Source organism: Strix aluco, chromosome 4 (genome assembly GCF_031877795.1).
Source record: "Strix aluco isolate bStrAlu1 chromosome 4, bStrAlu1.hap1, whole genome shotgun sequence".
Taxonomy (NCBI): domain Eukaryota; kingdom Metazoa; phylum Chordata; class Aves; order Strigiformes; family Strigidae; genus Strix; species Strix aluco.
The window spans coordinates 108,839,694-108,854,724 of NC_133934.1; the positions used below are offsets into that span (position 1 = coordinate 108,839,694).

At 34.3% G+C, this 15,031-nt stretch overlaps 1 protein-coding gene across 1 annotated transcript in view; it reads right to left on the reverse strand.

The window, feature by feature from the left end:
• Positions 1-15,031, reverse strand: part of CEP128 (centrosomal protein 128) — a 143,048-nt gene that overhangs the window by 81,406 nt on the left and 46,611 nt on the right. The window contains exons 13-16 of the mRNA XM_074824860.1: positions 13,836-14,186; positions 9,799-10,449; positions 5,410-5,574; positions 1,164-1,340 (exon numbers count right to left, since the gene is read on the reverse strand). Of these exons, the coding sequence (XP_074680961.1) occupies positions 1,164-1,340; positions 5,410-5,574; positions 9,799-10,449; positions 13,836-14,186 (1,344 nt within the window). The remainder of the gene's footprint in view (positions 1-1,163; positions 1,341-5,409; positions 5,575-9,798; positions 10,450-13,835; positions 14,187-15,031) is intronic.

The window sequence follows — 15,031 nt, forward strand, 5'->3', positions numbered from 1 at the left end:
ATTAAAAAAAAAAAGACTTATCTGTAAGGATACAGAGGAGGAAGCTTGTTTGTCAAATAGATTTTCTTAGAATTTTCATACGTTTGTGTGCTGCAACATCCCAACTCCATATCCATAGGTAAGTGGAGAAAAAGGCACAACCATACTATAAGGCTGAAACACAGTGACTTCTCTCCACACCTTCAAACAAAACAGGTGAGGAGATAAACTTAAAATAGAAAATAAAACAAAGAAAAAATGTTAACGGATTTTCAGTGTCAAGGCTGAAAAATTTCTATTTCAAGAGCAGCCCAGCCCAGTTAAGTGACCAGGAACTGTAGAGTAGAAAGCAGGCTCTGTTTAAATAGCAAGACAAAAAAGGCATAATCTGAGTGTACTCTATGGTTACAGCTAAGGCTAAAAAGCCACCAGGTCAAACACTTGTGATATAAATACCCATAATGTCAGTGAGTATGGAGACAAGCTGAGTTGGACTGCCTGTTTTCTTCTCAGCTGCGTACGATGTCTATTTAAGAGGATTAGTCATGCAAAATCATCTGGAGCAAGAAAGAGAGGGTGCTGTCCCTGGGAAGCAAATGAGAATGCTCAGGAGAAAAAGCTAATGGGAGACAAGAGTTGCAGGAGTAGTAGAAAAAGAGTGGGAAAAAAAGTTACAGCAAGCTACAAGTTTCCTAAAACTGAATTTGAATTTTCTGGGTACAAGGACCTGCTCCAGAAAAGAGGAGGTTACAAACTCTTTTCACTTTTAGCATTTCCTTCTCTACTTAAAAATTTATTAAAACCTTTCTTTCATTTTTCCCCAGGTTTAAAAAGCCTTTTAGGTCTTCCTTGGGGACTTCCCACCTCAAAGGCATAGGAAAACCTGCCTCAAAATTCTGGCTGATGTAAGGTCCTTTCACACAGACAAACAAGAGGAGAACTATTTCTCACAATAAAAATTGACAGAAGAAAGCAGTAACAATTAACACATGAGCAGATCTTCACAGTATCCCATTCTAATACCTAATAATGTACATCTGTACCAGCTAAATATCCATAATCCTACTGCCCATAAGTTATCTACACCAGTTAAGTGATAGGTGACAACAATGTATACGAATTCTGCTACAAACATTCATTAATAAAATAACAAAATATGCAGCATACATAAAACTTAGAATTACTTTGAATTTCTCCATGGAGTCCCGAGAAAAAATTTCACAAGCAGCATCAATTTCGCTTCCTATCACAGTGAGAATGGATTCCTGTTCCATTTCTAAGTGATGCAGCTGATCTTTAAACTGCAATCTGGCCTCATCCATCCTTCTCAAATTATCTTCCTCATTGCTTATCTGTTTATCCTGGAGTGAAAGATGAAAAACAAAACAAAGAGAAGTTATTGCATTAATAATATAACATAAATCATTAGCAATATCTCTTTCAATTTTATAATCACGCTATACTCACTCATGCACTGAATTCAGTTCCTTGACATGGAAAATTATACCTTCTAATAGTACTCCTAAATTTCTCTCTTGCTTCTCCTTATTCTCCTGTAAATCAGTTATGAAGAAACTGCTACCAAATCCAAACCCAACAATCAAAGAGCCTATTTGCAGAGTCAAAACCAGACATTCTATTACGAACCTTTTCCATGAGTAGAGAGAGAGCCCACAACAAATACTCCCCTTATTATCTTTTCCCTGACCCAGTTACAGGCATCTGCTCTCTCATCACAAAGAGAGATCCCTGAAGGAAACCTGTATTGGCAGTCAGTGTGTTCTCAAAGGAAAAGTGTTCAAAGAATACCTCATAGGACAGTGACTAGCACTGAGGAAAGCATTTTATGTCATCCAATGTCAGAAAGATCATTAAATATGTCATGTATCCTTTTAAAATTCAGATTCTCTTCCTTTACATCTATGATCATAGAATCATTCAGGTTGGAAAAGACCCTTGGGATCATCGAGTCCAACCATCAGCCCTACTCTACAAACTTCTCCCCTATACCATATACCCCCAAATCTCATCTAAACGACCCTTAAACACATCTAGGGATAGATATAATGGAACCTGGCAGCAGTTTTGTTATACAATATATTGAACTATGCACTGTAATTAATATAACAAAACTATCTTGTTAGAAGTGAAATTGGTTCACACCTGTCTGCTGCTGAGATCAGGAGGATGCAATGCAGCAGAGCTAAACATTTTAACAGGCACATTTTAGTATGTGCAAATGCACTGAAAATGGTGAGAAAAGCAAGAATAATAATTTTGAAAATTTATTAATTATGGACCTCTGCAATGACACGGTACAACTGTTTTAATTGTATTTATTGGTAATCTTCATACACTGCTCTCATGAGACACCACTGTGGAGCTAGGTAATTTCTAACATACAAGTTCTATGAATGGGATACATATGGAACCATAGAATCATTTAGGTTGGAAAAGACCCTTGTGATCATAGAGTCCAACCATAAACCTAACACTGCCAAGCCCACCACTAAACCATGTCCCTAAGTGCCATGTTTACACATCTTTTAAATTCCTGCAGGGATGTTGATTCAACCACTTCCCTGGGCAACCTGTTCCAATGTTTGAGAACACTTTTGGTGAAGAAATTTTTCCTAATACCCAATCTAAACTCCCTGGTGCAACTTGAGGCCATTTCCTCTTGTCTTATCACTTGCTACTTGAGAGAAAAACTGACAGAAAAGTTTTCAGGAGGTTGTATACATATATATGTATAGGTGTTATATCTATTAGCAATATAGGTGTTTTTTAATACAGGTGACCTTCAAATGTGAAATAGCCATAGCTGATAAGCAGCCTGATTTTTTCATTTAATTCATACAAAAATACTTGAGTTAGACAGTAGCTATTTCAAACTGAAGGAATCACAAGAATTTTTAATATGCACAGGTTCCAGTATTTCTGCACTACTCATATAGGAGTTGAAATATCAGCTCTGATCTAGAGCAGTATTCTGAAGGTAATAAGATTGAAACATATATGCTTCCAGTGTCAGTATTCTATGCTGTCTCATTATTCACTGAACGCAATCCATCACATGCTGAAGTTCACTCCCAAAGACCATGACTAAAAGAGTATATAACTCAGTATTTTCATCTGCTTGATTTTCTATGTGCCATAATTCCTCAATATTCTACTTTCAGAGCCTACATGAGAAATTAAGTCACTAATACTCAGAAGTGCACAGAACAAAGACAAGAATCAGTAAATTTTACCATTATTCTCTGCACCTTAACATTTCATGAAAAAAAATCCAAGCTATCTCTAATACTTACATTTCTTTGAATTAGTATTTGCACTAAGGGCAGATTGACATTAAAAGTATAAAAAAACATGGAAGAGAAACAGATAATTCTTTTGTAACACAATAGGCTTCTGCAGTATCACAATATGACAGCTAGTATGAGATTTCTCAAGATGTAATATTATCATTTCCCCCATCCTAACACCCCTTCTGACAATCTACAATAAAACCACAATAGTAAATATTCTCTTAAGTTAACTGATTAACACAATCAAGTGGAACTCTCCATCTGCATTTACCTTCAAAGCTTGAGAACACAGGATCATGTCCTTAAAAGCTTCTCCATTCTTTCTCAGCTTAGCAATAAAAGATTATCTTGGTCTAAAAACTCTGTCTTCCCAGTATTAGGTAAGGTTGGAGCTAGTTACAAGTGAGTGCAGAAGACTATGTACACTCCTACAAGCACATTTCCTTAATAATAGATATTATAGCACTAAAATCCCAACCTAGAAAAAATGCATTTTGAATTTTCATTTCAGGTACTTTTTCTTAGTCTGACAAGTTGAGCTTTTCAAGCACTTCCTGTTAGTTTAACAAGCTAAGATAAATACCATGTTTAAGATTTTCTCATTTCATACTTTGAAAAAAACAAAACAAAACACCCAAAAAACCCACCACAACATTCTTCTCTCAGGGCTCGGACTAAAAACATACTGACAGTATATGCTGAAAATATAAGCAATATGACAAAAGCAGCTAACAGCATTTCTAAACAATCACTTTACTTTCCTACATTCAAAATAAGGCCATTTTAAGCTCAATACCTAAGTGATGTGAACTTCATTTATAACAACAAAATACAAGTTGAAAATTAAATTGAAAAAACCTGAAAAGCCACAAAGGATCCACAATATCCATGGGCCTCTTATCAGATTTAAATAGCTTGAAACTACTGAGTTAATGAAAAATTATCTGATGAGTATTCAGTGGTCCATGTGAAGTGAATGAACAAACCTCTTGTATCGTGTTAATATAAATGCCTATATCAAAAATTTTCTTTACACAAGGATGAGAAATTACTAAATTGACATAGAAGAGCAAGAACCTTCCAGCTAGAGACTAGAATATCCAATATTTTAAAATGAGCATATCATGAAAAATTTATAGGCCATTTCCCACAGGATGAATAAATTCTTTTTGTTTGTTTTCTTGAATTTTAATGTAGGAAATCAAGTTTGTCAAAGATTAGAAACAAACATTTTCAATGTTAATATGAATTAAGTACTGACAGATATGTGCTTTACACTAGAGAATGTAGAACTTCACCCACATACAGAAATACTTATCTGAAATCACAATGTTGCAGGAAGATAATTTAAGATATAAAACAACCACAATGTAAAATACATTCATGTTAAGAAAAACATATTAAAAAGAAATGCTGTAGAACCAATCGTGGGAAAAGTAGAACTCAGGAAATCAGAAAGAGGAGTTACAAATAAAATTCTTCAAAAATGTAGTGATAAATAGAGTTGTTGAAAAGAAATGCTGACAACTCCAGGTTGTGAGACTGAAAATTAATATTTGATAGTAAATATTAATAACCAGAACACCAGGCAATGAGAATGGCTGGCAGACAGCATCCATCTCTAGAAATACAAAAAAGGGATGTGAATGTCTTTAAAAACTTGCCATGTTTTAAGTATACAAGCCGAAAATAGTTTTCATGAAGTTATTTAGAATTTCTTTTACTGTGCTTACATTGCTTATCTACTTCAAATTAGCTCCAAATTATTCATAACTGCACTGCAACTTTAAGAAAATGTGAAGAAAACTAGAAATGTTTGGTTAAATATTTGTTAGTTACCTATATTAGAAATAGGGCAGGCAACAGGATTCATATTTCTGCTCCTAGGTAGTATTAGCAAATCTTCGGAGGGATACAATTAATGACTCAGCCAAAGCACTTTTGCCTTCTGTGATTTATATAGAAACTGTGTTCTACAGTATGACTATGTACATTCCTTAATACGCACATATATTTTTGTATTTTAAGTTCACCATCTATTCCTATAATTCATTGTTTATTTTAGGTATTTATCAGCAAGAGACACTGATGAATCATGGTTAAGACCATGTAAGTTTACCTTTTTCTCCAGTTCTTGTTTTACAAACTCACATTTCCGCCTGAGTTTTATATTTTCTTCTTCATTTTGGGTTAATTCTTCTGTCAATTTATCACACTCAATTTTTATCTTCTCTAGTTGTCGACACTGAGTCTTGACTATGTTTTTCTCTTCTAAAAGTTCCACCTGATGGTAATGGGAAAATAGATTACAGTCACTATATGAGTTATTTTAAAACATTTCCAGACTGTAGATTTTCAAATCTGTGGAACACTATTACAGAAAGATAATTCTATTTAATTTTTTACATTTAAGTTATATTAAGTGCAATCGCTTATCTGAACATGGAAAACGTATCACGGAGTCGTAGAACCATACAGTATTTTAAAAGCAGTAAATGTAAGTCTCAGATTCTGCATTTCAACTCTGCTACACTCATCAGCTTACATCACCTTAAGAAGCCTAGTATTTATGCCACTTTTCCATGACTGAAATAATTTGGAATTAGAAAGTCTAAAACTACCATTTCATTTCAGGACCTAATATTAAATTGATATCTGCAAGGAAATAACTGCAAACATTGGGTATTTTTAATTTCTAGAACTGTGTGGTTTTAATTATATTCACAGAAACATTGCAGAGAAAACAAAAAAAACCCCCACATTTAAGGGCCTTGAAAGCCCTAAATAGGTGAGTGAATGAAGTACATCAGTTTCCAGTGGAAAAGATAACTGACTGAAACTGATAGATTTGAGAAATTCTCTAGAATATATAGAAAATGTAAAAAAATACACAAAGGAGGAAATTTCACACATATTACTCAAAACCAGCTTCATATTAGATGAATTCTGGGATGCAGTTACACAGAAAAATAAACCTGCAGAGTAAATTCCTTCCTCAGTAAAAGCAAAAATTCTATTATCCAAATTACACTATAAATATAACTTTTATGGGGAAGAAGGGTGAGGAGAGAAGTTTTACAAGTCAATTTAGACACCAGAGCTAACAGAGTACAAAACGCTTCCAAAGAACAATTCCAAGAAACAACTTTGGTCTAAACCCACAGGGCACTTATGGACACAAGGACAAGCTTGCAATACCTAAAACATTTTCGATGAATAAAATCAACTATTCAGTTCTATATTCTATAAAATCAACTCTTCAGTTCCTGCTAAAGGTAACTATATTATAATGTCTATGCAGATCGAGAGAGTCCAAAAACCAAATTCCTCACTTATATTACCTTTGAGACACAATGGAGAAAGTTAATTTTTATTAATTTCCAGTATGGATAAGGCAGATGTGACCATAATTTAACTGATCTGGATTGAACCCATTTTCCACATCTGATAATCTTCAGGAAAACAAGAACACCCACTTGGTATATGTATAGAAAACAATTCAAGAAGAAATACACATATATACACAATTTTATATTATAGATACATATCTATATAATCTTATATTAAAGATTAATACTTGAAAATTCTGTCAGGCACGAGGACATTTTGTGTTTAATTATTCTAAGAGAACAAGGATGTTTTTAAAGCAAATGAGAGCATGTAGTAAAATTAGGGGACAGATTCAGAGCTTCTGAATGCTTAGCTGATTAGAGACCACTAAGTGAATCACTTAATTTCCTATGCCTAGTTTATCTATCATTTTAAGTAATAACAAAAAAAAAAAAAAAAAAAGACATTGAGACACTGGTTGGGAATCCTTTAGGATGTTCTAGCAGAAACAGAATTAAAAGCTTAAGCACCAGAATCTCAGTACTGAGACAGTAAGATCCTTCGCAACACTGACATCTTGTACAAAATTCTACATTCTTCTCCAGTACTACTGGAGTTCTACTGTAGCTCTACAATATTCCTATGGTACCTCCCCTACTACCTCAAAAAATCCTTAACTACCTTATAATTTTCCAATCCAGTGCAGCACTACAGAAAGCCAGACAAGAGTGAAGCAGAAAGTATCATACAGAGGAGGCAAGAGAAGGAAGAACAATAAGGATCAAAAGTAACTTTTTACAATCTATAAAGCAGTTGGTTCTGCAAACACAGGGCTCCACACCCTTGATTTCCTGAACATAATTCATCAAAATTGCTCCTCTAGTTAATTTTAAGGCTCTGGGTCTTAAGAAAATTAAAGTTAAATTTCCCTTTACTCCCTGAGTCTCTCCCAACGGATATTTTTAAGACTTTAACATTAACAGCCTTTGGACAGGGTTATGTATATTCTTTCCCAAAAGCAGTTACAAAGGTTGGATGAGGCTGAGGCATAAATAAGGTCAAGATTATTACTGTAACAGTAAAAGACAATTGGTTACTGGGCACAAAAACTTACCAGCCTGAAAAAAAACGATAGTAGGTAAAAAAAAAACCCTTTCTGTTGGATTTCCTTAAACTCTATCCTAAAGCCACAATATTTAAATACAATTTGATAAAATGCATGCGAAGTTTACCTTAATTTGGAAGAAAAGTATGTCCATAAAAGTGAAACCCAATTGCAACGTAATGATGAGTTCAGATAAAAAGTAACCAAATCACCTGCACAATGACATGTTCTCATCAGATCTTCCTACAGATGGATACGATTATCTATTTTGTTGCACTTACAGTCTTTGAATCAAGAGAATGTTGTGTATTAGCATTCTGTGTACTTCTAAAAAAAGTTTCCTAACCTAATATCTTACAAAATTCATCTCCCTCAAGCCTTTTGCTCTTCTCTGTTTCAGAGACACAAAGCTGTAAAAAAAAGTATCTAGATTAAGGATTCTGGAAAAGTCATGGCACTGTAAATAAAAGAAGGAAGTGAATTTTGTAAATATTCTGTTTAGGTACAACAATCAGTACCAATATTGAGGCCCTTACTGTAAAATTGACCTTTCCATAGAAGGAACACAGTCACAATCAACTCATTTTTTTATTACTACCATCCAGAATACACTTTCCTCCTCACCTCTTTATGCTAAATGTACAGTCTTAATTTCAATGTCATTGTCAAAGAGAAAACACGTATTTGGATAGATCATTTAAATAATGTTAGACACATTACAAGTTAAGCCCCCATTGTTAAGCACTGCTGCCAAAATATTTTTAATGATCCTTCCACTAACAACCATCTAGATTTTTTTTATTGTTATTTTCATTAAATGCTTTCTATGTTTTCCAGTGCTTAAGAAATATTCTCAATTATTATGTCATGAATGATATATTAAATAACTAACCATCCTTTTCTAAGTAACATCAATTCATGACTGCAAGTGTGGAAAAATATGCATTTTTAACTAGTTGCATACTTGTGAGAAAAGAGGAAAAAAAGATGCTCATATTACTTATGATGAAAGACCTCATGAATCACTTGAGCTTTGATTAAGGATTTTACAGCTTTTTATGGTTAAATTGGTAGAATTTTGACATGAGCAAATTTTTAATTTGATGGGACTGAAGTAGAAAGCATATTTATAGTGCTTCAGAAGTGCACTCAAAATATGTTGGTAATTTACAGCCTAACTGGAAAACTACTGCATTCATTAATAAGAATATACAAATTAGTATTATTAGGACATACAAAATACTATCTTACATATATATTTAACCATGTAATCAAAATCACTTCAATGTAAGTGCAACGTATAGCTTATACAACTACTGACAGTTAATTGTACAATTTAGACCACTTCAACTTATCTTTTCAATTTTATTCAGGCCACTTAAAGCCACTAAAATGCTCATTTTCTTTCCAATGCAGTAGCCTTGAATCAGGAGCAAATTATGTAAACTAAAGACATTAACTTGTTTCTTCATGAATACAATGCTATTTCATCATTTACTATATGAATATAGTCACTTTTCTGGGAAATTGTACAGAAATTAGAAATTCTAAAAACTCCTTGAAATAGAAAGTACTATCAAAATGAACCTTAACAAGTGTTATACATTACCATTATTCACATTCTGAAAATGTTTCCAGATACAATGACAGTATTTCCATCATGCAATTTAACATCATGCAATTTAAACATTTACAAAAATGCATCATCCCTGAAATACTGCAAGTTCTTTAATAGGGCTGTTGTAAAAATTGTAAAAATAACAGCTGAAGAAGAAAGGATCAAATCATATTAAAACACTACAGCCTCATAGATCTCCTTCTGTTCTGATCACAGGCATAACTATTTCATTATTTTTGAACTAAAAAAGGCTTTTGACCTAAAATTGTTACCTTTCTTACCCTGACTTTAAACTTTTATGATGACCTGCAATAAAATGTGTGTTAAATGTTTTAAAGTCCATGCATTATTACCTTCATCACACAATGGGGGGGGGGGGGGGGGGGGGGGGGGGCAGCAGGGGGAGGCAGGGTGGGCAGGGGAAGTCTGAGACTGAAATTCTTCAGAATAAGTACCTTCAGCATTCTAATCTGAGCCTCTGCATCATCCTTTTCTTGTTTAAGCAGTTTCATCAGCTCTTGAACATTTCGTTCATGTTTGCTTTTAACGTTTTGTAACTCTGATCTAAGATCTGCCAGCTCCTGTTGGTGAACTTCTCTTTCAATCTTCAGCTGCCTGTTAGCTGAAGTCATCTCTTCGCACTTAGATTCCTGCTGTTTCTGGAGATCTGAGAGGCTCTTATGTAATTCCTTTTTTACTTTCTCCTCTTCTGCTATTCTGTTTGTTAGTTCCGCGCGTACAGAGCTTAAGTTTTTTACATCTGCTTGCATTTCTAAGAGCCTTTCTTGGTCTTTTTTATGGATCAAGTTAATAGTTGCAAGTTCTGTCTCCAAGTGTTCTTTTTCAGCTTGCATTTGATTTTGTAGAAAGACTTGCTTTTTCAACTCATTCTCCAATTTATTTACAGTACCTTGAACTTCTTTGATCTCTTCTTCAAGAGATACCTGGTGAGACTTCATTTCATTCAGCTTTACCTCCTTGCAGTGGAGGAGTTCTTCCTGCTGGGCTCTCTTTGTAAGCACATCATTCAGCTCTTTCCGAAGGTTTTCTATTTGGTGTATAGCAGAGAGAAGTTGACTTCTGAGGTCATCCTTTTCTTTGAGGGCCTAGGGAAGAACAAAATGGTTGGAAGGATGTCCTTAGACATTCCTAACGTCTAAGGAACAATTAGCACACTTTGGCCTGTGAATACTACATTTCATTAAACTCATGTTACACACACCATTCTGGATTCTTACTTATCTCAAGTAATAATTTAATTTTTTAACATTCTGTTTAAAACAAGAAGGCCCTTACAGTACACCTATAAGTCACAGACAACTTTTACTACAGGAAAAAAACAATGATAAAGGGACAACACGAGATTTTCCTGATGTATCACATAAAATACCGGTTTCTTTAAATTGGCTTAAATAAATTTTACACTGAATTTTACTGTTTCCACTAATTCCACAGACTGTACACATTTCTTATAGATATAACAAAATTACTTGAAATAATCCAAAACAAAAAGGCAATTAAGGTTGACAGCGTGCAGGTTAAAAACAATTTTAAAAAATTGTAATTACATGAAGAAAAAGCAGTGCAAAACAGAATACAAAAATAACAAATCAAAGATATGGGGTACCCAAAAATATCAGTATTTCAACCTCCCTAAAACTGTCTTGTCATTCTAGTTGCATGATTTGGCTAAAAAAAAAAAAAAGTAACATCATAAGTAACTTGCTTTGAGTATAACGTGTTTTCTACATCCCATACATAGAAAAAAAATAAGTTCCAAGAGACAGAAGATGTTAGAGATTCCAACTGTCAACCAATATCACGGATAACCACATAGGCAAGACTTTCACAAAGTCCAATATTCCAATAACTCCAAAAGAATGAAACCTAAGCAGTCTTTCTATAGCTCACTCAATGTCTGCAAATATTTGGAACATCTCAAAATTGCAAGCTATGATTGTAATCCAATTTTGAAAATTTGCCATCAACCCTTTTAAGTCCTATAACAGAAAACAAAGACAACAGACTGCCATTTCTCCTTTTTCTTTATTTATTTTTATAGAGCTTTGTCTCAGATGTTAATTATCTGTATATTTCAAAGATGGTTAAATTATGTTCATCTAGTTCCCTTAAGCTTATCACAAATGCTGTATCTAGATTGATTATATCTTCATATGGAAACTGTCTATGACTTTATACTGAGAATGTGAAATATTGTTTGCATTATTTCTCCTCCACAACAACACACAGTTTATTTGATATCCCATGTCACTCCTGAAGAAAATCTCTTTATTGGAGGATACTTACCTCGAACTTGTTGGCAAGATGCTGATGATTTTAAAAATAAGAACAAATACTGGCACCATTTCTTAAATAGAGCTTAAACCAAAGTGACTACATTTAGCATTTTTATGCATTTCTTACATAAAAAGAAGTAAAATCCAGATCAAGGACTCTCACGTAACAGAAAAAATTTCAATGTGGACAGCACTATCAATTGCCATTACAAAGACCTGTCCAGCATTTACATGAACAGTGATTTTAGAGCCTTCTGAGGCTCCTCCTGCTTGTTATTCACAACTCACTCTCCTCTACTTTTTGCTTCTCATTTGTCTATTATGAGTCACACATGATTTCTAAATGATTCAGGTTTTCTTCCTTTCCTTAACACCTCCATTTACTTAGGCAAAAGATGACCAACGTCTTAAATGTTTGCAAAACTTACTTCCTCAGACAACTTCTAGGACTAACCAATACAAGATTATTACTATGGAATGAATTGTTAGAGCATGGATAGAGCAAATAATAATAAAAAAATAAGGAATATGCTAGGTAGGTCAGGAGAGAAACAGCAGTCCCAGAAATCACAACTTATATGTGCTAGAGTTTATTAATTTCAACTTGGTATTAGACCCATTGTGGCTTCTCCTGTGCTCTGACCATGCTCATACATTCAGCAGTGCTCCTACCAGTCTCAGAAGAGGTTACTGCATCAGGAACAACATAGGATGAATACAGATATTCCATACTTCACATCATATTCCCCTTGAAAACTACAATCTTTGAGCAGGACAAAGCACAGGATGGCATGGAGCCATCCCAAGCCCATCAGACTTAGTAATGTAAATTGGATGCACGTCACTAGGAAATAAGTGAAGAGAGGTGAGGGAAGCTCTGTAAGAACAAAAGTAGGCCATACAATATGATAGACTGTACCAGCAGACAATGCAATTTAAGATAAAAGCCAGCCACTGTAGGAGCAGGCACCTTCTTACCCAGCCACTGGAAAATACAAGGACCCACAGACTCATTACAAACAGAATGATGATTTCTACTGCTATTCCAAGATGGGAATATCAACATTACCGCTGATGTGAATGCTTGTCTTTAAAGCAGTGTCGGGACTAGAAAAAGTCAAGGAATTCTCCTAAGTCAAAAAAAAAAAAAAAAAAGGCACAAAGTTTTTTCCTGAGAAACTTTATAGGAGGAGGAAGAAAGGAGTAAGTATTTTGCCACACTGACAAAGACAAATGAAAAGCCCAGAAAAGTTACATGATTAGCTTTCAAATTGTATTTTCAGAACTTTTTCCTTGAAAAAAATCAAGGAAGAGGCTGAAAAAAAAATACATGAAAAGCATTAAAAAAGAGAAGTTACAAAAATATAAGGAACACAGATTCTCTATCCAGATGAATGGACAAACCTAGGAACTGCATGGTAGGCATTAGCAGCATGTTCATCCCAAATGCAGGCGAGTGTGCCTTTTTTGCTAAAATCTCCAGATTTTGCTAAAATCTCTGCACATTCTCAAACAAAAAAAATCTACTTTTCTGTCTCCAAACACCAAATCCAAACTGAGTTGCAGTCCTTACAATATTTCAGAACCTGTAGTCTTTTTATTGGCAATACAAGATGGCATTACTAAGCCTAGAGTTTGAGAAAAGCTTAAATACAGAATGGAATTAAAAATACGCTAGTTATGTCAAAGTCCATATAGCATTACGGTCTGCTAGCAATCTGACATACATGGTGAAAGTAACTACCTACTTTCAAAGATGTGACCACTGTCCACTGCATGAGAGAATGCATAACTTGAACATGGGTTATTACTTAATGTGACTAAAATATTTTACAAAATTTTTTACATCATATTATTCCCTTAAAAATTAACTACAAATAAACTGAGTTGTGTTAACTGTTAATTGAAAAGATAAAGTAAAAGCAACATTCATAGAGAAACTTTCTTCCTTACAAGAAGAAAGCTTTGATTAAGTGAAGAGACTGGAATAAATGATGGATAAAGAAGAGAATGCAGAACTCTAATAGCTAAGAAATATTGCCATCTATTAGCTGTGTTATAGTTCACCAGAAAATTTGGTTCAGAACTTAAGGCAGAATGTGGTTTAAGTCACAATTTGCATAAACAAACTCCTTATCTTCATTTCCAAAACAAATGGAAAGAGTACAAAAAAAACCACACCCAGTCAATCTTACCTGACTGTTCTTGTCCATCAGTTGATTGATCGTTTCATTTTGTTTCTCCACCTCACGATCTAGTTTCTTACACTTCAGCTTCCACTGGCGGATGGCTTCCTGTGCTCTCACCTTCAAATCTTCTCTTTTTTTCTCAACCTCCAGCCTGAGTGCCTCTGAATGCTTGAATTCAGTGAGGTAGCGTTCTGCTTCCTTAGTACTCTCTTCAACCTGTTGAGCTAACTCAGCAGACTGGAGTTCAGTTTGTCTACGTCCATTCTCACAAGCCTTGTAGCAACTCTGTATCTCCTTTAGTTGGTTCAGCATTTTTTCCTGCTGCTTCTCCCTGTTTTCCAGGTCAGATGTTAACACCTGGAATCATCATAGCAAAATATGAAAATTCCAATTCTAAAGATATACAATGTGAAGCCTTATAAAACAACATACAGTGATGTTAAATCACATTTCTGTCTAAAATATTAATAGCATAAAAGATCTCCTTGACTATCAGGGAAAGCCCTGTTAGCCCAAGAGAATCTCCCCCTCTGCAGTGGTAAAGAATTTCACCACAAGATATAAAATACATGGTTACTCTATCACCTATTTTACTTTCTGCATTTGTTCCTCTTCTGGTTGTTCTTGTTATTTTTTACATTTTAAGTTTGAGGAAGAGTCATTGACCAGGATTCTCATATGTTACCCACTAAACAAATATGGAATAAAGCAAATAGGAAGATGTAAGGAGGTAAATATAAACAGGTGAGAGGAAGAAGAAAATTGGCAAGGAAAGAATAGCATTCGCCATAGCAAAAGTAATCTACAGTATATGAGCTAGTTGTTACCCAGTTTTATATGCTGGTTGCTTTCATGGAAGCAACATGCTGAATAAAGGTATTCTGAAAAGCACCGATGAATATAAAGAATACAGCAGCTTGGTAGATGTTTCTAGAACAAAGTGCAAAGATATTTGAAACTATTAGAGCCAACATTAGTTAGCATTTCAATACTGAATGAAACTGAAACCATATATTTTAAAAATAGCAAGCACTGCCCATCTCAAATTTGATGATATTTCTCAGGACAGTCTCATAAGCAAGTCAGGAAAAATGTTCTCCATTTATCTTCTGCAAGGGCATATTTGGAAATCAGGTATTGAACCCTCACTAGCAAAACTGATTTTTATTAAGATCACCATGTAGAATTTTACATTAGTATTC